Source organism: Camelus bactrianus, chromosome 15 (genome assembly GCF_048773025.1).
Source record: "Camelus bactrianus isolate YW-2024 breed Bactrian camel chromosome 15, ASM4877302v1, whole genome shotgun sequence".
NCBI lineage: Eukaryota > Metazoa > Chordata > Mammalia > Artiodactyla > Camelidae > Camelus > Camelus bactrianus.
Genome location: NC_133553.1, coordinates 29,424,218 through 29,447,311, shown reverse-complemented (window position 1 = coordinate 29,447,311; position 23,094 = coordinate 29,424,218). Strand labels below are relative to the sequence as shown.

The following is a 23,094-nucleotide window of genomic DNA, read 5'->3' as shown; positions in this document are numbered from 1 at the left end:
TTGAAAATATCCCTACTGATGTAACTACTTGTAACAATTCTCTTAGGGCTTTAAAAGATGAACTATTAAAATAGAATGATGCTTCAGGGACTGAAACTTGAATCACTGCAAAATGAATATAGGTTGCTGTCAAATTCTTTTCTTTTGGGTGGTGGGGCTTGATGTAGATTTTACTCTATATGCAGAATTTAATGTTGAATTTATTAAAATAACAAATCTGGCATGGTTTGGGGAGGTTAGATTTACTGGAAAGGTATTCATACTGTGAATTGTACTCCGATGGTTAAAAAAATGACAAGAGTTGTCAAGCATTCCTTATTAACAATGAATGTAGAATTTTTTTTTTCAGATGGATAAAATATATATGGTACAGATGTAAAGTTTTCTATGTAAAAATTTCTGTGCAACTTTCAGTACAATATTGATTATCATCTGGCATATTTCTAATTAGGTTATAGGTCAATAAAGTTTTCGGATTATTTAAAAAAAATGGTGTCTGATTGGCTAAGTCTGAGGTGGAGCACATTTGGAATGACAAATGTAGAGGCTAATCAAGTCTTGGATGAGTAGTTGAGTAAAATGACCTCTGAGGCACTCTTTACCTTTGGTATTTTGTAAATATTCTAGGGTGGAGTGTCTGAAGTAGTAGAAAGAGAACTGTATTGGGGATTGAAGGACCTAATTCTGTTTTTTTGTTTTGTTTTGTTTTTTTGTTTTTTTTTTTACTCAAATTCTGTCAGTCATTTGTTAGCTATATGACTTTGGGCTAGAGTTAGTTAACTTGTGTCTGAGCTTCAGTATTTACTCTGTTAAAGGGTGGGGTTGGAGAAGACAAGGGCCTGGGGAAGTGAAATAATACAATTTTAAAAAGCACCCATTTCTTGACTACATTAAGCATGTTTACTGTTAAGTACTATTACATGATTGAGTTCCATCTTAAATGGTTTTTCTGTCCTCTACTGGATAGTTTGGAATTAGCTAACCGGCTTTTCTTGGGAACATAAACAATTAAGTAGTGGTGTATGTTACACAACTTGGATGTTTATTATCCTTTAATTATAGACACTTCGATGTTTGAAATTCTAGTTGTTTTTCCTTTTGTGCCTTTTATAAAGTACAAATGTGGTCTAGTGGCTTTAAAAGTAGCTCAAGGTAAATTGTATTACAGCATAAAATTAAAACTTGATCATTTTTTTGAAAAAATTTTTGGTAAGTGAATTCATTCTATAGGTTATACTTGGATATTTTTAAACATATATTGCGAGTATTTCTTTTGTTTGTTAGTGGCTACATTTTGACTGATTATTTGTGTAATGTGTTGCTTTGGGGAAAAATGATACAGAAATGACATTTATGGAGTGGATAGTTTTTTTTGATGGCTTAGGTTCATTTTATTATTAGAGTTTGAAATGGATAGTTTTAATATATTTTTATTAAAAGAAATTTGTAGCATAAAAGGAAATAAATATGTTTATGTGGTAGCATATTGAAAATGATCATACATGCCTTTGAAGTACTGATCTATAACCTCAAGTGATAAAGTATTAACATACGAATTGAATCTTCTCTAAAGAGAAAGTGATTCCTCCATTTTCTCCCTCACTTGCCCAGTATCTGAGGAATAGGGTGGGGAAGAAGAGAGCTGCTGTGCAAAGACAGTGACTCCTGTAGTTTGAAGACTTGAAGCTAGGGAGGGAATAGTGAAAGTATGTTGGATAGAGATCTCTAGTTGAGAGATTGTTTATATTAAACTAATTAATTGATTGATGGAGCAAATGAATAAATGTATTGAAGATAATGGAAGCCCTGTTTCTCACTGGGGAGGGCTTATAAACAGAAAGAGTCCAGAAAGAACCTTAAGGTGTGGAGTTAGAATTAGAACCATTGGTATAACACATTTGTTTCATTCCTTATGCTTTATTTATCCACAGATAAAGAAATAGGTATAGATGTATGTATTTATAGGTATGTCTATATATTCGATTTCCTAGCTTTCTTTGCTGAGATGACTCAACAACAGTGAAACACTGGTAATAATGAGCATACCTAGTACCCAGGTCTTGATTTCTGAATACTATCCTTGACTAAGAGGAAGCAGGGCTCAATTTCTCGGGGAAGGGAGAGAAAGTACAAGATGAACCTAGAGATTTCTTTTGTGCCAGAAAGTAAGGAAGTACTCAGAATGATGGGGACATGTCAAAACAATACAGGAATCACTTTGAGAGGGCTTCTGATGGCCAAATCTTATATTTTTGAGCAACAGAATACAGTAATGGATTATAACTCACAGAATAAAATAAGAATTCATAAGTCTGTACTGATATAAACAAATGAGTGAATGAATTGGGTAAGGAGGGTTGGGGAGGGAAAGTTCTTTTAAGTAGAATGTCAACTAAAAAATATGGGAGTGATGGGATTAGAAAATCACCATGGTATTGGATAAAGACAAGAGTAGTCAGTGAATGCCATGGCTGGTAGGTGGAGGTTTGATTAGGAACAGAATATTGGTGAGTTATCAGAGTGATTCCACATAAATTAATCTAATACAAAGGGAAAAATAATGACTTTACGGTGAAGAAACCTGACAGACAGCAACTTGACTAAGTGATCAAGGTTATACTTTGTTATGGGTAGGTATATCATGCATAGTATCATGTCTATGTAGTCTTTCCACGAATGTTATGGCTTGAATTGGGTTATGAAGAACACCAGATAGACCCAGACAGGTGGTCATCCTAGAGAATGAAAAGCCTATTCTCTTTAGAGTCAAGGGCATGAAGATGGGGAAAGACTAAAGAACTGTTCCAGACTGAAGGAAACAGAGGAGATCTGATAGGTAAATACAGTATATGTTTCTGGATAGGATCCTGAACCAGAAAGAGAGACATTATTGGGACATCTTATAAAATTTGAATGTGTCTATGGAGTGGCTTTGTGTTATATCAGTGGTGATTTCCTGATTGGAAGAGTTGTATGATGCTAATGTGGCAGAGTGTCCTCATTTTTGGAGTTACACACTTGAGTATTTAGGAGAAGAATGAGGAATCATATTGTAAAAGGTATATATACACATACCTTTTATGTACGCTTGAAAACCATCCTAAAATAAAAACAAAGAACATACTTTTCTAAGTAGAAATTTAGTCTAACTCTTCTGTTTCTGTATTTACAAATTATTACATTTTGCTACACTTGCAGAGGAATTCATTCAGTAAATATTTATTGGTTGAACGAACACCTACTTTATCTAATTTAAGAATTCTATGTATTTTAATAGGAGTAAGAAATACATTTTAAACTTTTGTCTTTCAGAAAGCTGAAGTTGATGGTAGTTTAAGTGATAGCCACGTGTCTCCTCCAGCCAAACGCACTTTGAAACAACCTGATTCTCTTTGCAAAGACAAATCAAAATCACGAGGTACTGGTCAGCGAGAGGAATGGAACATATCAACTGCACAGGCCAGGTGAGAAGACAGAACTCATCCATTGTTTTTTGATGAATTATTTGATGTTAGTCAGGACTGTTATTAATGCTAGTTTTCTTCAATTGTAAAGCCACCGGTCTAGAAATACCTATAAATTGTATTAAGCTTATTTTATAATTTTTGTGTGTAATTTTACTTTCTCTAAATATGCCAAAAAATATATTTGCTTTCTAAAAATATGTAGTTTTTAATAGAAACTATTATTACTAAAACATTAAGGATTTTGATAGGTCTTGAATGTGCATATATGTTTACAGTCCTGAAAATTTAAATAAAAACATATGGTTAGAACTGTATTTTTTACTTCAAAATAAGATAAAATCTCCACTTTCTTCCCCCCTTTCTTAAATTATTAAATACTCTACTTGAATTGGTACACTAAAATGTAATAAAATCTAAACTAATTTTTAAAGATATTTTTTCATCTGCTTGTTTTCATCTTAAATTTGCTTTGTGTGTGTTTTAATATGTATTAGGAAAAGTTTTACTCACTTACCAAGGTAAATGGTAGTAGTTTAATGTAGATAGGATAGGTGTACACACACTCAGAAAAAGATTTAATTTTGAGCTCAGAATCTTTAGCTTTCTTTTTTCTCCAAAGTCTTTGATGTAGGTAGGTACTGATGATGTGCCAACTGCAAACAAAAGTAAAAGGGAAATCCTTTTTGACAATGTTTTGATTTTCTAAGTGTAGGTAAATTCTGGATACTGTTAGTCTTTAATGAAATAATCTTTGAGGTTATATAGACTTTGACAGGCATTGTACATTTACTAGTCTCTGAAGAGTTTACACCTTTTTTTTTATTTAAAAAAAATTTTGGGGGTAATTAGGTTTGTTTATTTAAAATTAGATTTATTTATTTTTAATTAGGTTTGTTTGTTTGTTTATTGGAGGTACTGGGAATTGAACCCACAATGTCATGCATGCTAAGCATGCACTCTTCCACTGAACTATGCCCTCCCCTGTACCTATTTTAATATGTACTACTTAAAGATTTTTATTTTGCATTGTCTGGGAGCTAAGTAGAAAAACATGTGAATCATAGTCTGTTGATTTTTTTATTCCACTTTCCTGATCTCATTCATCTGTGAGATGACTCACATCCAGATCACCATAATGATGTTACTTAAAATGAGTACTGCCCTTTAATTACACTCCTAGACTTGATCTACCTGTTGTAATCTGTATCCTGTATTTATTAGACGAGTGAATCAGACTTCTTTTTCTAGATAAATGTTTCTGAAAAATGTTGTTTTTATTTTAAAGTTTGATCTTTAACTGTAAGATAATTTTAACCGTTTAATTCAAGTATGAGTATATAATACAATAAATTTTCCACATCTGATTCACTCAGAAGTCTTTTATGTAAATTAATCTTAATCTTGTCTTTCATATAAAAAAGCCTTAAAACTTTTTTCACGGGAGAGAGGTAGTGTTCCTTCTGGTTGGGTACCCTAGAGTTTGATAGTCCTTTATTTAAAAACTATTAAGTACATTTTGAATTAAAAGCTTAGGAGATACTGAATACTGATAAAATTTACTATTTCTGTTTTGGTAGAAGAATTATTTTTTACAGTTCATACAGTTTAAAAAGTTTTTTGAGTTAAACTTTCATCCAGGGATATGATTGAGCTACACTGTTAGAATTTTTTAGTGTTTCTGATGATCTGAAAAGAAAATACCGTTTGACCTAATTAGATTCAACAGAATTAAATTTTAGGGAAACTTGTAGTTAAAAATATTTTAGATTTCGAGATAGTATAAATACAAAAATCAGGATTTATTTGAAGGCTTGTGTTAGTTTTTATGTCATGAATTTAAGAATCCTGATTCTTTTATTTTAGTAATCTGAAGTCCTAAATGAGCATCTAAGGTAAAATGAAGCTCTTTCACAAAAATGATTTGTTATAAATACAATTCGTTCAGAGGAAAATTGAATATAGATAATAATTAGTATTAGCTATGAAAAAGAGTGAACCCTGAAGCACTTTGTTAACAACCACTAAATTCTTTACAGAAACTACTATTGATTGTTGAAATAACTTTTCTTTTTAGAGATAAATAATTGGATGAAGATAGAGGTTAAAATGGAACTAGAACTTTAAAATCTTTATAAATGATTTGAGATAGATTATGAGTTTTCTTTCGGGAGATAACTGGGTTTATATATTTAAAGACCCACATTTATCAACATAATTAATGATGATTGATAATTTTTGGTAAAATGAGGATTTTCTTGGTCAAAATCCTTACTGTATTACATCTTTTCTTCTTTTTAAAAATTTTTTTGTTTATTTATTTTTTTGGCGGGAGCTCATTAGATTTATTTATTATTTTTCATGGACATACCGGGGATTGAACCCAGGACCTTGTGCATGCTAAGCATGCATTGTACCACTGAGCTATACCCTCCTCCTCCCACATCTTTTCTTTTTTTATCTTATATGTAGGGATTCACAAATATACCTGCTAACCTAGATAGATGTTGTAGCTTACAAATATTTTAGTACAGAATCTCATTTTATTGTCTTGTTAGCTGACATTTATTTAGCCACTAGACATTTATTAAACTTGGAGACTGTGTGTGTGTGTGTGTGTGTGTGTGTGTGGGGTTGCGGGAGACAACATGAAGAATGTGCATGCATTTGATACCTTTAGAATAATAGAAAGGCCTACTCTAAGATACAGACAATATTTAATCTTTGAAAAGACTGAACTATGCACTAAAATTTGTGGAAGTTTTGTTTTGTGGTCGGATGATGAGACAGTAGTGAGATGAGGCAGAACTGTAATCATCACTGCTGATGTACATTAGAATTGAAGACTGGGGGGAGGGTGTAGCTCAAGTGGTAAAGTGCATGCTTTGCATGCATGAGGTCCTGGGTTCTATCCATATTATCTCCTCTAAAAATAAATAAACCTAATTACCTCTCCCCCCGCCACTGCCAAAACAAAATAATTAAATAATACATTAATAAATAAATAAAATATAAAAAATAGAATGTTTAAAAAAAAAAAGAAGTTTTGAAAAAAAAAAATTGAAGGCTGACAGTGGTTACAGTCCTTCCAAATGGATGCTTTGCTGAATTGAGATTTAAAATCCTCATAAATCATTGAATGCCTTGAGTTTATGTGGGAAAGGAAGAATAAGTAATGATTTTTGGAATTGCATTGTTAATGTGCTCCACATAATTAAAGATTTAGAAAATTTTAATATCATAATTATCTAATGCAAAGTGATACTGTCTCCATTTAAAATTTTTAGGATACAGAGATTAGGGAAAATATTCCCCAACTACTTCCTCTTCTTAAAAATAAACAAAGGAGACTTTATAATCATAAAGGACTTATTGGAGGATTCAGTTAAGCAGTGAACCCACCTGGTTACTTTTAAAAAATTTGTCTGTCTGTCTGTCTGTCTGTCTGTCTGTCTCTCTGTCTATCTAAAGAGCAAGCAAGAGAGCAATTTATTTTATTCATATAAAAAGACCAATAGCAGCAACAGCTTTACCAAGTCCACCTGGTTACATTTTAAGTGATTACTTTTTGGGAACATTGATTCAAGAGTCTTTTTAGGTACATATATTATTGTATAGGCAGACCATAAAATCCCAGTATTCTCTCTTTACATACCCAATGTTTCATATTCTGTCTCCTGTTTTTTCTTTCTCCTTTTTATGAAGAGAAATGATAATGGTAAAATGGTGACAATAATCTGTGATTGCAAGGTAATTGGATTGACTGATGAGCAAGTTTCTTTCCTCCCCTACCTTAATACAGATCTTTCATTAGCAATGAAATAAAAACCAAGGAAGCACTATCTTCTTCAGAGGAAAAAAAAATTGTTATTGTACTTTTTTTCCCAGTGATGTTGCCATTGTTCAGAAAAGTTTTAGGGGTTTTTTTTGTAGAATGATTTTAGGGCTAGTATCTTATTCTGTTGAATAATTTTAAGTATGTAAAATTCCAACCATTTAGTCTTATGTACACCTAAAATTCATTTTGGAGCCAAACTTAACGATTAACTGATTAAACTGAGCTAATGTTATGTTGGGTCCAAAGCCAAAGTATATTTATGGCTTTTCAGTGTGTTTTTTGTTTGTTTATTTGTTTTAATTTTGTTGGAGGGAAAGTAATTGAGTTTATTTATATATTATTTTTAATGGCGGTAATGAAGATTGAACCCAGGACCTTGTGCAGGCGAGGCATGTTGTCTACCACTGAGCTATACCCTCCCTTCATCTAATTGGTTTTAAGTGGGTTTTGAGAGTGCTTTTAGAGAATCCCATATGTATAATCATCTAAGGAGTGACCTGTTAATACGTCAATTTATTTATTAATTTTTTTAAGGAAAGTACTGTGGATTAAACCCAGGACCTCCTGCATGCTAGGGATGTGCTCTGTCATTGACCTATACCCACCCCCCAATACATCAGCTTTATTACGTTAGATTCAAACTGATATATCAGGAGGATCGTGTATTTGCATATAAGGTGCTAAAAATGAAATACTTTGCAAGAGGTAGTATAACAAGATAGTCATGTTGTTTTCTGGAAAAAGGAAGACTGGAGTTTTTTATTTTTGTGTTTTTGATAGTCTGAAAGCATGTAATAGTTTTTGCTCATATCCTGTAGTCATCCTATCTGACATTTTTTCAGTAGTGGCATTTATAATTAATATTTATAACATTTAACATTCGTAATTTAACATGAAGTTAAAATGTTAGAATATTTTAGTTAAAAATTTTTTGTGCAAATCACATAGAAGATAGTCATAAATGTTTACTATTTTTTGAATGTCCTCTCTCCTCCCTTTTTTTAATCTTTGAAAATAATAATTATTGAATATTTAAAAAATATCCTAGTAAGTTTACATGGACAGCTCTTTTATTATTTAAAAATTTAGTTTTTGTTTTTGAATTTCTTATTATAGGAAGGTATACTGTGACTTTTTTCGTTAAGTCTTCACATTTTGATGAGCCTTTAAGTATCCTTCTAGTGACTTAACATTTCTGTTCCTCCACCAGAAGGGAGAATTGTACAGTGGCCTTTGAGAAATTAGCTAAGTTTTCATTTGTCAGTTTAAAATGTGTAATAAAATACTTCGAAAAAAAAATATTAAATGGTATTGGTGTTCAAGTACTTTTATCTTCTTACAATGTATTATTTAAATAAATTTGTCATTGTTTGAATTTTATGTTGTTAATGAAAACCAATAGTAAATGTCTGTGACCATTGTTACTTATGATATCAGTTAACTTTATGATACATATTAAGCTTAAGCATTTTTGTTGGATTTTAAATTATAGAGTTGAAGATGGAGTAAGTTCAGTTTGTAATCTATTATAAAAGCTTTTCTTGAAGTAATGAAAATGACTCTTAGCTAGTGTATTATATTAATTGGTATATTATCAAACTTAGGGTTAAAAATGTTGTCTTTACTCTTAAAAAAGTAATATTATATTACTAACACTTTAAAGATTAAAATAGTTCCACCAGTATTGCATTTCTTGCTTCTTTAAATGAATGTTGATGTGTTTGCATATTAAATATAATTGTGTTCTAGGTTAACTTCTCAGCCTGGTGCTACATTACCAAACGGACATAGTAGCTTATGTGAGTATTCTGTTATGAAACTGGTTAGTATTGAAATTCTTACATTGTTAGAACTGTTAAGGTGGGGTAAAATAGAGAGATTTACTGGTATGCTCAGCATACAGTTGGAAATGACTGGATATCAGTCCTAATAAATATGTATATAGTTGTTAAACGTTGAGAAATTGGTACAACTGAAATAATTTAAATTATTATGACAGATTGTAAACAGTTATGGATATTAACGTCATTTGAGTTTATAGTAAACTTTTAATAATCTTTTAAAAGTAATTTTTGATTTTTTCCTTTCTTTTTATACCTTGTACTTTGAAATGGAAATCTTTCTCTTCTTTGTAGCTCTTCGAAGCCATCCCCTTCGAGGGGAAAAGAAGGGAGATGGGGACCTTTCTTGTATAAATGGTGACATGGAAGTCAGAAAAAGTTGTCGTTCCAGGAAAAACAGATTTGAAAGCGTGAACCAGAGTTTGTTATTTGACCAACTAGTAAATAGGTATGAATGCTTTTGCAGTAAGCAGTCACATGTAATTGTTGGTTTTTAAAGCCACTTATGTTTTAAAAAATAACTGAGCACTGACTTAGCAATCAATACAGTTGTTTTAAAAATTAATTCAAATTAACATGGTTATCAGTGATTGTCAATTTCTAATTACTTTGCTAGATTTAATACAGTTTGTGTGATAGCTAAAATTTTGTCATCTTTTTAAGCTCTTTTGCATAGTTAGATAATATAAAGGTAATTTTATTCTGTCTTCACTACTGTAGTCCTTTAGTACTTGTTCATTTAACATTTGTGTTTTTGACAATTTTCAAGCAACATTAGGTTCCTTATGGATACATAGTAAGTACAGTGTTGCTTAGTCAGCATTCTAAATTGAAAGTCTTTTGAGACTGCAAATGTTGAATGTACCTAGTGAATGATCCTAGTTGACTGCTCAGCATCTACATGCAGTGAAGCTTTATTCTTCTCAGATAGTAAATACATCATCCTACTTAATCCTTGCAATGGCCTGGAGAAGGGAGGTCAATATAATCCCTGTTTGAAAGGAAGTGAAATTATATTCTATAGTGATAGTTTCAAATTTGAGTGTTATTATTTGTTAAGGACTTAGATCAGTATATGGACACATAGTAAGTGATATGTATGTGTTTAAAAGGTAAAATGCGCCAATGTCAGCATGTATTTCGTTGATGTCAGTGTCATCTGATTTCCAGAAGTATCTGTTAACCTTATATTGGCTTTAAACTTTTTACAATTTCTTTATTCTTTACAATTTTAACATCACCTTCAAATAAAAAGATTGAATTAGTTTTTTTTTTCTGTTGGATTTGGTGATCAATTATTTATAGTGTTTTATGGATTTAAATATCTGGAGACTTATAAACAAAAGTCTTCTATTTTATAAATTTTACTTTAATAAATATGTTAAGGTAGAAGATGTTCTCTTTCCATCTTTTTGAGGGGCATTATCTTCTGATGGATGCCAGTTCTGAAGGAGATATTTGTTGGGATGCTTTGTAGAGCTGAGATGATGTAATTAATGCTTTGATGAAGAGCTCTTCTACGTGTATGACACAGAGTACGACCCCACATTGCCTAAACCATAGTTTTATTATAATTGTAGTACTGCTGAAGCTGTACTGCAGGAAATGGACAACATTAACATCAGAAGGAATCGGCGATCAGGAGAAGTAGAACGACTTCGGATGTGGACAGACACAGAATTTGTGAGTATAGTAACTTTAACAACCTTTGCAAGTAATTTTTGTTTTGATTGAGGAATTTAAAGAGAGATAGAGTAGCATTTGGATTTTCTTCAGTTAATGGAGCTGTTCCTTCTTCATTTCTACCTTAATCTGAGGCTTTATTTCTTTTTTTCCCCATACCTTACTTGCCACAACCTTCCCCAAAAGACACTCTACACTTTTGCCAGAAGAGTCATCTTGAAGGACAGCTCTGATTCTGTCAACCTTTCTGATCTGAGCCTTTATGGTTTTTTAATATGTACTGAATTAATTAAAAACACCTTGACCTTCATAATCTGGTTTTAGCTTTATTTCTCACAAACCATTGCCCAAATATAAGCAAATCATTCTTATTTTCCTATCTTACTCCTGTTAATACTTCTGGTTAGGGACCGATGCAGTGCTACCTTTGTTTCAAGGCTCATTTCAAATGCTGCCTGCTCCCTCCACCCTGCCCCCAATGTACTCAGAAAGAGGAGGGTCATCTTTTTGAATTCTAAAGTATTTTGTACCTTTCTTTATGGCATTAAACTTGTTTTACTTTCTTTTATAGTTACCTGTATTTCATCCTACTTGGCTATAATTTGCTTAAGGGAGAAAGTATGTTCATGGCATTGTAGTTTTAAATTTTCAAATATTTTATGTTTTAGTTTTCCTCATGTTTCTCACATTTAGTGAATTCAGAAAGCTCCATTTTCATGAATCTGTGCCTTGCAAATAGGTGCTCAATACATTCTATTGAGTCGGCATGTCCCATTGGGCTAATGATATTTATAGTTGGGAATGAATTTCATGTTAATATTTGATAGATTTCTCTCTTTAAAAGGAAAACATGGATATGTATTCAAGAGTGAAAAGGCGAAGAAAGTCACTGAGAAGAAATACTTATGGTATACAAAATCATCATGAAGTCTCTACTGAGGGTGAAGAAGAAGGTTTGTAAAGCACTTTATGAAATAAATACTACAGAGTTTAGGTGGGAGTGAAGAAAAATATATACAAGTAATATATGTGTAATAGTGCTGGATGGGTGATATTTGACTTTAAAGGCCTTTATTGTATAATTTGAAATAATTTTTATTCCATTGGTATTTCTGAGTTTTCATAGCCTTCATTTGGAAAAATGCCTTTACTGTACACTATGCATTGTTACATCATGTACTTATTGGTAACTATTGGTAGTCCTTAAGTGACCTAATCAGGTGCAGTATTTGCCAAGGGCTGATTTGCTTGTGAGGTGAGGCCTCTTTTGTATTTAGGTATCTTCTAACTAAAAGTCTCTGTCCATAGTCAACCTTCCACCCATAGCCTCTGAATCTCTGATTATTTGGGTCTCAAATTTAGTTATGGACTGAGGAGGAGTATATGGTGAAGGAGAAACTGCTGATACTAGTGGAAGTTGTATGGCTCTTTTCTGAGGCCTGGTTTGGGGTTTGAATCAGAAAAGTGTGACTGAATTTGTCAGGCTGGAGCTGGGAACAGATGAATGCACATTTGCCCCAAGGATTATAAATTGATGACCAGTACATCTATAGGATTTAATTCTGTAGATATTAACCTTCATTAAAATGGATTCTCAGAAGATTTGGTGTATAGTAAATGCAAGGTAGTGGTATTTTACCAAGAAATCTTACTGGCTCCTACTATTTCTGTATCTTAGATGAAGAATGGATTTATTTCTCAAATTCTGTAATTAATATATTATTAGCAAGTTTTGAAGAGCTGATATTTTCTAATGAAGATACTTTATTGAGCAAATATTGTTGTTGTTACAGCTAGAACCTCTATATTGCTTCCTTTGGAGAAAATCAGTATAGGTGAGACAGATTATAATGTCATCTTTGCCTTTCCATTAATTGAACACCTTTGTAGAGTTCCCAAAGTAGATTTGCCATGCACAGGATTTCTTCCCATAATAGCATGTTATTATGCAGACTTTTATTCCAAAAAGTAATTTTTTGAAGGTTTAAGGAAACTTATTTGTGTACAAGTAACTTATAGTGTTACTTAGTTAAGTAATACTGTATTTGCAGATTTTCTCTACAACCTAATAATAAACATTTTTATAAACTTAAAATAAGCTTTCAGATGTCATAAGTAAAATGTAAATTCCTTTGCATTTTTAGTCTCCTACTTCATTCAGCAGTGCTGGCAGTTATAGATTTTTTCCTGTGCCTTAATGTGATTGTGTTACATTGACAATTCTTGTGGTTAAAAAGTTAATCATAAAATACAGTATTTGGGGAACATAAGCCTATACATAAAATATAGTATTTGGGGAACATAAGCCTATACATTTTCATCAGACTTTTAAACTGTAAATAGATATCACATCATAGCTATAGTCAAACCACTTTTTAAAAATAAACTTTTAGGATTCATGTACATTATAATTTTTTTAAGTGTATAGCTAGGTGAATTATCATAAAGCAATTACTCATGTCAAGAAATAAACTATTATCATTACCCCAGAAATCTGTTTTATGCTTTCTCCCAATCTTTGCCTAAATTTTTCTACTAAAACATAACTAATCCATGTTTACCTGTTGTCAGCAGGCCATATAGTGTCAACAAAAATTTCTCTTGCTGTAACATTAGTAATTATCTTTTAAGCATTTTTTTAAAAAAACTATCAAGTAGTATTGTGAATGCCAGCCTTATTCAGTAGTTAACTGGGCACTGAATGAAGTTTGCTTCATTGTTGTAGTAAAGTTTTGTACTACAAATTGTAGTAAAATTTTGAATCATCCTGTGTTACTGTTTTGTATGACCAGAGAGGTTGAAAGGTCATAGGTAAATCAAGAGTTTAGATATGATAATATGGATTTATTTAGCCAAGAACTTTGTTGATTATTTTTAGGAAAGACATCTAAGTTGATTTTTAATTGTATTGATTTATGCTGTGTCATACATTGTTGACACTTCAATGTTAGCTGTGAAGGAAGAATAAAAGGTAAAATATAAATATTTAGTTCTAGAGTGGACCAATCCTTGTGGATGTTAAAACAGTGTTTTTTTTTTTTTGGTTTGTTTGTTTTTCTTTTGTGCATGGGAAACTAGAATCTCAAGAGGAGGATGGAGATATAGAGGTTGAAGAGGCAGAAGGAGAAGAAAATGATAGACCGTATAATTTGAGACAAAGAAAAACAGTGGATCGGTACCAAGCACCTCCAATAGGTAAAAGTGTCTAGTTAACTTCTTTCCTTTTTGTAGTAGAGTAGCTTATTCTGCTCGACCTCTTAGAAAAATTAGTGTTGCTGAATTTAAAAGAATGAAATTTCTTATAGGTTTCATCTTTTATTATATTTACTTCTATTCACACATGCAACTGAAAGTTGAAGGAAATAGTTGCAATATAGAATTACACAGAATATGTACATTTTATTTAAAGAACCTTACATTTAATAATAAATACTTTTGATCCTTTTGTGTTATAGTTTATTCAGTACTTTCATTTACAGCAGCAGTTCTTTATGGCAAATTTCTCTATGTTCCAAATTGTGCAGTAATTTAGCCAAAGGCACAAAAGTGCAGTTTGCCAATAACGTAGGTGGATTTTTTTGTTTCTGTTTTTTTTTTTTTTTTTTTTGAGAAGGAAAATGTTTATCTTAGTGATGTTAAATCTACTGACAGATATTCAGGTCCACAGGTACTATTTTATTGACTCTCCCTCCCCACCACCAGCTTTTGGGAAGTTCCGTCACTATTGGTTCCCTCCAATTAAAATAAAAAAGTTGAGGGTATAATTCATATACCTTGAAATTCATTATTTTTGCTGCATTATGCTGATTTTTAATCTGTAAAATTTATTGGTTTTTAGTATATTCACATGGGTGTGCAGTCATTACCACTATCTAATTCCAGAATATTTTATTACTTCTGTGAAGTTCCATTCCCCCAGCCCTTGACAACCACTAGTGACTCTGTCTCTATAGATTTGCCTATTTGTGACCTTTCGTGTCTGGCTTCTTTCACTTTGCATAATGTTTTCAAAGAAGTACCTGTGTCAATTTACTCAAACTCTTATACTGCAGACATTACTCCAGTTAGGAATCACTGCCATAGATAGTCCTATTAATAATGGAGGAGCTATGTTAGGGTAAAAGAAAGATTGTGAACCATTTTCCAGTTTTTTTTTTTTTTTAAGCTTTATTGAAGTATATGTAGTCCATTGCCATTGCACATATTTAATGTGTGCAGTTTGGTAAGTTTGAAATACCTTAGGGGTATACCTATGAAACTGTCACCACAATCAAGAGAATGAATATGTTCATCACCCCTCCCCCACCAAATTTCATTCTGCCTGTTTGTAACCTACTCTAACCTTCTTGTGCCTTCCCACTCCTAACCCTCAGGTAGTGACTGATCTAATCTGCTTTCTGTCATCATGGCTTAGTTTACATTTTTCTCAAATTTTATATGAGTATATACTCTTTTTTGTGTATGTTTTCTTTCAGTCAATGTAATATTCGAAAGACTCATCCATGTTGTTGAATATTACAACAGTGTGTTCCTTTTTATTGCTAAATAGCATTCCATTGTATGGGTATATCACAGTTTGTTTATCCATTAATTTGCTGATGCTCATTTGGATTGTTGACATTTCTGGTGTCTAGCTATTACAAATAAAGTTGTTAGGAACATTTATGTGGAAGTCTTTGAACATACGTTTTCATTTTTCTTATAAACATCTGGGGATGGAATGGCTGGCTTTTATGATTTAGGTATACGTTTAAGTTTCTAAGAAATTACCAAACTGTTTTCCAGAGTGATTATACTGCTTTACATTCTCACTAAGAATGTATGAGAGTTCAGTTGCTCTATATTCTTGACAACACTTGGTGTGGTTAGTTTTTAAAATTAATTTTAATATATATTTATTGTAGTTTAAATTATATTTCTGTAATGACTAACAACATTGAGCATATTTTTGTCTGCTGATTTGCCAGCATTACCTCTGGTGAAATAATCAAATCTTTTGTTCATTTTATAAATTCACTTGTTTTTATTATTGAAGTTTCGAGAGTGCTGTGTGTACTCCAGATATCAGTCCTTGTGATGTGCAAATATTTTCTGTCTGTAACTCTTTAAAAAAATTCTCTTAAATGTGTCTTTCAAAGAGAAGAATTTATAATTTTGATGTATTTCAGTTTATTAAAATTTTTTTTAATAGATTGTGCTTTTGGTGGTGTATCTAAGAAATCTTTAACTTGAAGATGCAAAGATTCAGTTTAACATTTTTTAGAAGGTTTATGTACAACTTACAGTTTTTACCACAAAGTTATTATTTTTGTTGTGCTTCTTCTAGACAGCATTTAGAACTTGAAGGTGGATGACTAGCTTCTGTTCAGAAGTACTTTATACTTCTTTAATATATCAGTTTATCAATTTATTATTAGTTATTTCTATGTTAATTTTTTTCTTTAAGTACCAGCTCATCAAAAAAAGAGGGAAAACACGTTATTTGATATTCACAGATCTCCAGCAAGAAGAAGTCATATCAGGTATGTTTTGTTGTTTTTGAAAGGAGGAAGTACTTATATTTGTCATTTAGATATATCCTTTAAGTAATACATAGTGTAATGCCTTACAGTTGGAATATAGATATTGATGGTGTTAATGCCAACGAGTAACTAAATAGCATCTTTCTTTAATTAGTGACTAATAGTTGTTACTCTATGTGTGACTGTTACCTTCCTGGTTCAGTTTGCCTGAAATAGTTACTTTTAACAGTTATGTTCCCTAAAGCTATGCAGCCCTCTGGTCTCTTAGAATTGAATCTGGGAGACTCATGTGGCTTTCATTGGAAGTATTGGTTCCATTAGTCTTTGCTACTTTTTGTTTTCTTTTGCCCTTTCTTTTATGTGTAGGTACAAAGGAGACTTTTTGTTTTTGAAACTTTATCTTGTCTATTAAGTTTTCTGAAAAAGGTGATATATTCCTTATGGTTCAAAAATAAAAATTAAAAAATAAACATGAAAAGATTTTTTTCTAGCCTCAATAATCTCTCAAGATCCTGTAGAAGCATTGATACTGGTTTGTATATCCTTGGATGATATGTTCATATATGTGTATGTATATTGTTACCCTTTTTACACAAAGTATACTGTGCACATTGTTCTACACCTTATTTTTTTCACTTGATTCATTTTAACTGTCTGTAGTGAAATTTCACATTTAGTTTATAGTTATGTATGTAACTATACTGTCATTTTAAAACTAGCTCTTTATCAAGAGTCAGGTTGTTTTCAGTCTTTTTTATTACAAAATACAATATAATGAATACCTTTGCATAATTGTTATTTTACATTTGTACAAGTATATTTGTAGAATAACTTCACAGAAGTGGAATTTCTGAATTAAAAGGAATATGAAGTTGTAGTTTTGATTACCTTCAGTAGTGTTGAATCAGTTTGCAATCCACCCAGCAATGTATGAAAGTACCTATTTTTGCATATTCCTGTCAACAAAATGTATTCTCAAACTTTTGGATTTTTGCCAGTCTGAGAGTTGAAAATGAGATCTTGATTTATTTTAAATTTTTATATCTCTTATGAGAGTTTTTTCATGTCTTTTAAAGCCATTTATTTTTCCTGTTTTTTGAAATATCTGTTTTTAAAGTTTGTCTATTTTTCTAATAGGTACTTTTAGTCCTTTGTCACAAATTGCCAATCTTTTTCATCAGTTCAGAGTTTGTCTTTTAACTTTGCTTTTGGTTGTCTATACTAGAACGTTCTTATTTTTAGGTAGTCAGATTTATGTCTTTTAAGGTGTTCAGATTTTTGAATCAGTTAGAAAAGCCTTCTCAAATCCGAAGTTTTAAGGGAGTTCCCCTTTGAATTTAAGGTTTTATTTTTTTACTCTTAAATTTTGATCCATTTGAATTTTATCCTTGTGTGAGATTTATGGTATGGATCCAGCTTTTTTCCCAGGTGGAAAATGAGTTGTCCCAACCTCATTTATTGAATGAATCTATGATTTCTCCATTGATTCCAGTTGCTAAGATTATTATCAAGTTATATATAATATATAAATATTACATAAAAGATGCCCCTCCCCCCCTTTTTTCCCCATTCTTCTGTTCTTCATTTTTCCATTATATTTTCTCTCATCTGGCTGTTTATATGAGAACAGTAAATTGCTGTGTATTAATTTTGTATCCCACTTCTTTAATGGGAATGCCTCTAGCATGTCCCCATTAAGGTTGAAGCTTAAGAATGATATATTTTGTGGTAATGGCATTGTATCTTTGAGAGTGCATGGTTGTTAATAATCTTGCCATTGGGGTTTATAGGATTTTTGTTTTGATTAAGGATGTCAACTTCAGCCAGCTTTTGGGCCATTTTTATTTCTGTTGAATTTTTGCTTCTGAAGATCTTTTCTTCTGTATTTAATTTTTCTTATTAATCAAAGTAATACATACATGTGGTTAAAATAACAAATAGATAGGTTCAATGCAAGTGATACTCCTAACCCACTCTACCGCACCTCTAGTCCTACTGTCAGTCAGCAATCACTTTGAATATTTCTACTTTTAGTTATTTTGATAGCTACTTCCATAAACTGTATAAATGACATTCTGTTTCTTGATTTATCAACTTTAAACATTGTCTTTTGATTTCTTCCTCACTCTTATATAGTGATAACACTAACCTCAATTTTTCTTTGGTCACATGAAATTTCAATCATTATACTTGAATCTACAATTTTGTTTTATTAATTGTAGGCAATATCTTTGACTCCCCTCTTTTAAGATTAGGACCCTAATAGCTACTCTTGCTATTTCATTTTTTCTAGCTTTTTATATTGCCAAGATTGATAACATTTACATTTTCTTCTGTGACAATTATTAAGTCTTCCTTGATTTATTTCTAAGTTAATTCTAAAAGTTGAAAACCCATGGGTAGCTTTTACATTTCTATGAATAATAATGGTGTTTTTCACCATAGAGCTACATAGGAGGCTAAGATTAAATATCCTCCTCTTACGGATTTTACTGCCACCTCTGGCCTCTCAATGGGAATCGTTCCTGAAGTTAGATTTATTCACTCTTTCAACAAATAAATGTTGTATACCTTCTATATGTACCAAGTGTCATTCAAGGCACTGGATATTCAGAATTAAAAGTATAAAAATCCCTCTTCTCTTGGAGCTTTCATTCTAATAGAGGGAGATAAACTAATGGATATATAAAATACATAATGTGTCAGATGTGACAAATGCTTGGAATAAAATGGTGAGGTGAAGGGGAACATGGAGTTCAGAGGGATAGGAATGTGGGATATTGTATCACTTTCTGCACAGCCTGCATATTCCTGCAGGGACGGGAATGTATGTGGGACTTCTTGTGGTGATTCGTGTAAATGGAGAAAAAGGACCCAATGAGATTATCTTCTAATAGTCTCAGCAATGGTGGTAATTTTAAGAGTTCTCCTTCTCTCACATTCAAGTAGTCTCAAGTTTCCCAAGCTTCTGATTATATTAAAATATTCATATTCTTTTTGTCAGATAACATCTTTCCTAGTGTCATCTCCCTGTTCCTCTTTGGGGAGATGCTTTTCTAGGCCTGCTGCAAAGCTGTAGGACTTAACACTGCTTTCATGGGTTGGATCCCCTTTTTACTGGATCCTTTGTCTCTTTTTTTGCTTTACTGTTTCATTTTGCAGGAATATAGTCTCAAGTAATTTACTCAGAAATAATGTGTGGAGGTCAGTTTTGCATCCTTGTATCTTTGAAAATGTATTTTATTTTCATAGTTTCCAATACTTTTGTGAGTTAATAGAATTCTAAATCCAAATAGGTTTCCCTTAAACTTTCGCAGTTCTTATTTCACTGTATTCCATGATATATTGTTGCTGTTGAAAAGTCAGTCTGGTTTAATTTCTTGTTTCTTTGTAGATGTGTGTGTGTGTGTGTGTATATATATATATATATATATATATATATATATATATATATATATATATATGTTTGTGTATCTATCTATCTTTCTGTATCTATATAAAATTGTTTTTTCACCCTTTTGCTAGGCCCTCTTGCTTTGGAGATTTTCTTTTTTCAACTCTAGAAAATTTTCTTGTATTATTTTTTGCTAGATTTCTTCTCTTCATTTTTTACCCTCATCTATTTCAGTAACTACTGTTGGTCTAACATTGGGCCTCTGTAGCACTTACCCTGTCTCTCATTTTTCATGGTCTTTTTTGCTCTCTCCCCCTCCCCCTTTTTAAAAATTGAAGTGTTGTCAGTTACAGTGTGTCAGTCTCTGGTGTACAGTATAATTTCCCAGTCATACTGATACATACATAATTTGTTTTTATATTCTTTTTCATTAAAGGTTATTTGCTCTCCCTCCTTTCTTTTTCTGAGAGATTTTATTCTTGTTGTCTTCCATCCTTGTAATTTTATTTAGGCAAACATGTTTTTTAGTTTGAATAATTTTATTGTTTTCTGGCTTTTCATAGTATTCTGTTTTTATTTCAGATCATCTTGAGTTTTGTTTTCTGGTATTTTTTGTAAACATTTTTTGTGAATAAACATAATAAAATAAATAATGTAATTAGCTTGCAAATACTTACATATCTAAAGGATAGTTTCTTATCTTGTAAAAACTATACTCTAGCCACAAAGGACTGGAGCAGCATCACTGATGTCTCACCTAGTTGTTTTTTTTTTAAAAACAACTTTATTAAGATACATACCATACAATGCACATAGCATACAATCCAGTGGTTTTTTTTTTTTTTTTTTGTATATTCACAGATAACTGTGGAACTTTCACCACAGTTTTAAATAATATTTCATCTCCTTGGAAAAGAACTTGTACTCTTTAAGTCTAACCTTCTACCACTCCCACTATCCTCTAAGCCCTAAGCAACCACTAATCTACTTTCTTCATAGGTTTGCCTAATCTGGGCATTTCATAAAAATGAGAATATAATATGTGGTCTTTGTGATTGGCTTCTTTCAGTTCACATGTTTTCTAGGTTCATACATGTTGAAACATGTATTGATACTTCCTTTTTATGGTCAAATAATGTTCCAAGGTAGGGTTATGTTACATTTTCTTTATCTACTCATCACTTGATGGGCATTTGAATTTTCCAGCTTTTGGCTTTTATCAATAATAATGCTATAAATGATTCATGTACAAGTTTTTATGTGGACATATTTTCATTTCTCTTAAGTATATACCTAGGATTGGAATAACTGGGTCATGTAATAACTTTATGCTTAGTCATTTAGGAACTGCCTGAATGTTTTCCAAAGTGGCTGTACCATTTTACATTCTCTCCAGTAATGTATGGGGCTTTCAGTTTTTCATATCCTCCCCAACACTTTCTATTATCTGACTTTTTGCTTCTAGTCATGCTAATGGGTATAAAATGTGTCTCACTGTGGTTTTGATTAACATTTCCCTGATTACTAATGATATGAAGCATCTTTTCATGGGCTTTTTGGCCATTTAAAAAGTTTCCTTTGAGAACTGTCTGTGTCCTGTGCCTATTTTAAAATTGGGTTCTCTCTTCGTCGTTGACTTGTAAGAGTTCTTTATATAGTCTAGATTCAAATTCCTTATTAGATATATAGTTTGCAAATATTTTATCCTACTTTGTGGGTTGTATTGTTACTTTCTTGATGGTGTTCTTTGAAGCATAAAGGATTTTAATTTTGATGAAGTTCAGTTTATCTTTTCTGCTTTTGTTCGTGTTTTTAATGTTATATCTAAGAATCCATTGCCAAACCACATCACGAAGTTTTACTACTATGTTTTTGTCCGAGAGTTTTATAGTTTTAGCTTTATGTTTACGTCTTTGATCCATTTTGAATTAATTTTTGTGTATGTTGTAAGGGCTTTCTGGTAAATTGCATATACAACTCTGCCTTTAGTGGTGTTATATATGTTATATTTATAAATTTAACAAACATAGCAATAAACTATCAGAATTATTTATATAATTTTGTGTCCTTTGAAAAAGTTGAGAGAAGTAAGTCAGCCAAGTATGTGCTTATAGTTTTGTATAGTAACCTTTTTATGTATCATTCTGCTTCTCTTCATTTGTTCTTGTGCATTTGAGTTGTCATCTGGAGTCATTATCTTAGCCCAACATGTACACTTTTGCTTCTGCCCACTTCATTGTGCTGCTGTTGGCAGATATATTATATTTGTATACATTAGGCCCAACTCACACGCACGCATGTACATACACACACATACAGCATAAGAAACTTGGAAACAGGCATTTTCCTAATGGAGAGGAAGAAGTAAGAGAGAGGATAACTATCAAAATTGTGAAAATTGACTAGGTAATTATTATAATAGTCTTTATGAACTTTTTGGAGGCATTAAAAACTGATGCAGATGAAATGAAAGGATTTATATTAATCAGTAGAAGGAATTTAGATAGGCCTAGGATCTTAATGAGAGTTGGGGAAAATCTGGGTTTGCTATTGAGGTTAGTGGGAATTGAAGTAGAGTAGGGCTCTGCAGGCTGTGGGCCATCCTTGAAGGCCAATTTAAGTTTGAAATAAATTAATTTATATCAATTCCTCCATACAGTTACCATATTTTCTAGGTATCCTAGAGATGTCATAAGTTCTATTAGTAATGTAGAATTCATTATTATTTCTCTTTGAGAATGAATTTAGCTTGATACATTATCTAATCATTCCATTGTAGTTCTAATTATAAGCTGTTACATTTTTTTCTTCAGAAATACTTTATACATTTTATAAGAAATTCAAACAGGGTATAAGTGTTTTAGGTGGAAAAAGAAAACCCTTGATTCTCTATAATCCAGTGTTTTATTTTCTTTAGTGTCTGGACTATTTCTGATTATTTAGGAATGGGAAAATAAGTAGAGAAAAAGAATAAGCTTTCTTTTCTAATAAGTTTCCCCTGTTATTCATGAGTCGATGATAGATATTCCCTAAATTTGGATGCCAATTAAGTTTATTGCTTTGATTCAGAACGTGTTTTTAAAAGCCCTTTGCTGATGTAATGATTTTAAAGATTTTACTGTCTTTAAATAGGAGAAAGAAACATGCCATTCATAGTAGTGATACAACTTCCTCTGATGAAGAACGCTTTGAAAGAAGGAAATCAAAGAGCATGGCAAGAGCAAGAAATAGGTTAGTAAACTTTTGTTATTTCCATGGTAGAAAAAAAGGAATAACAATTTTAACTATTTGAATGGGATTCTTATCTGTACTATAGCATTTTGCTAACAGTGATATTCAACACATATTTTAG

General features: G+C 31.7%; 1 protein-coding gene across 3 annotated transcripts in view; it reads left to right on the top strand.

Annotated features, from left to right (window-relative positions):
• ATAD2B (ATPase family AAA domain containing 2B) overlaps positions 1 to 23,094 on the top strand; it is a 150,298-nt gene that overhangs the window by 23,433 nt on the left and 103,771 nt on the right. For all 3 annotated transcript variants that reach the window (XM_045511897.2, XM_074341722.1, XM_010948586.3), the window contains 8 exons: positions 3,313 to 3,464; positions 9,052 to 9,101; positions 9,438 to 9,591; positions 10,724 to 10,826; positions 11,671 to 11,779; positions 13,905 to 14,021; positions 16,273 to 16,348; positions 22,875 to 22,973. In XM_045511897.2, the coding sequence (XP_045367853.1) occupies positions 9,506 to 9,591; positions 10,724 to 10,826; positions 11,671 to 11,779; positions 13,905 to 14,021; positions 16,273 to 16,348; positions 22,875 to 22,973 (590 nt within the window). In that variant the 5' untranslated portion in view covers positions 3,313 to 3,464; positions 9,052 to 9,101; positions 9,438 to 9,505. The remainder of the gene's footprint in view (positions 1 to 3,312; positions 3,465 to 9,051; positions 9,102 to 9,437; positions 9,592 to 10,723; positions 10,827 to 11,670; positions 11,780 to 13,904; positions 14,022 to 16,272; positions 16,349 to 22,874; positions 22,974 to 23,094) is intronic.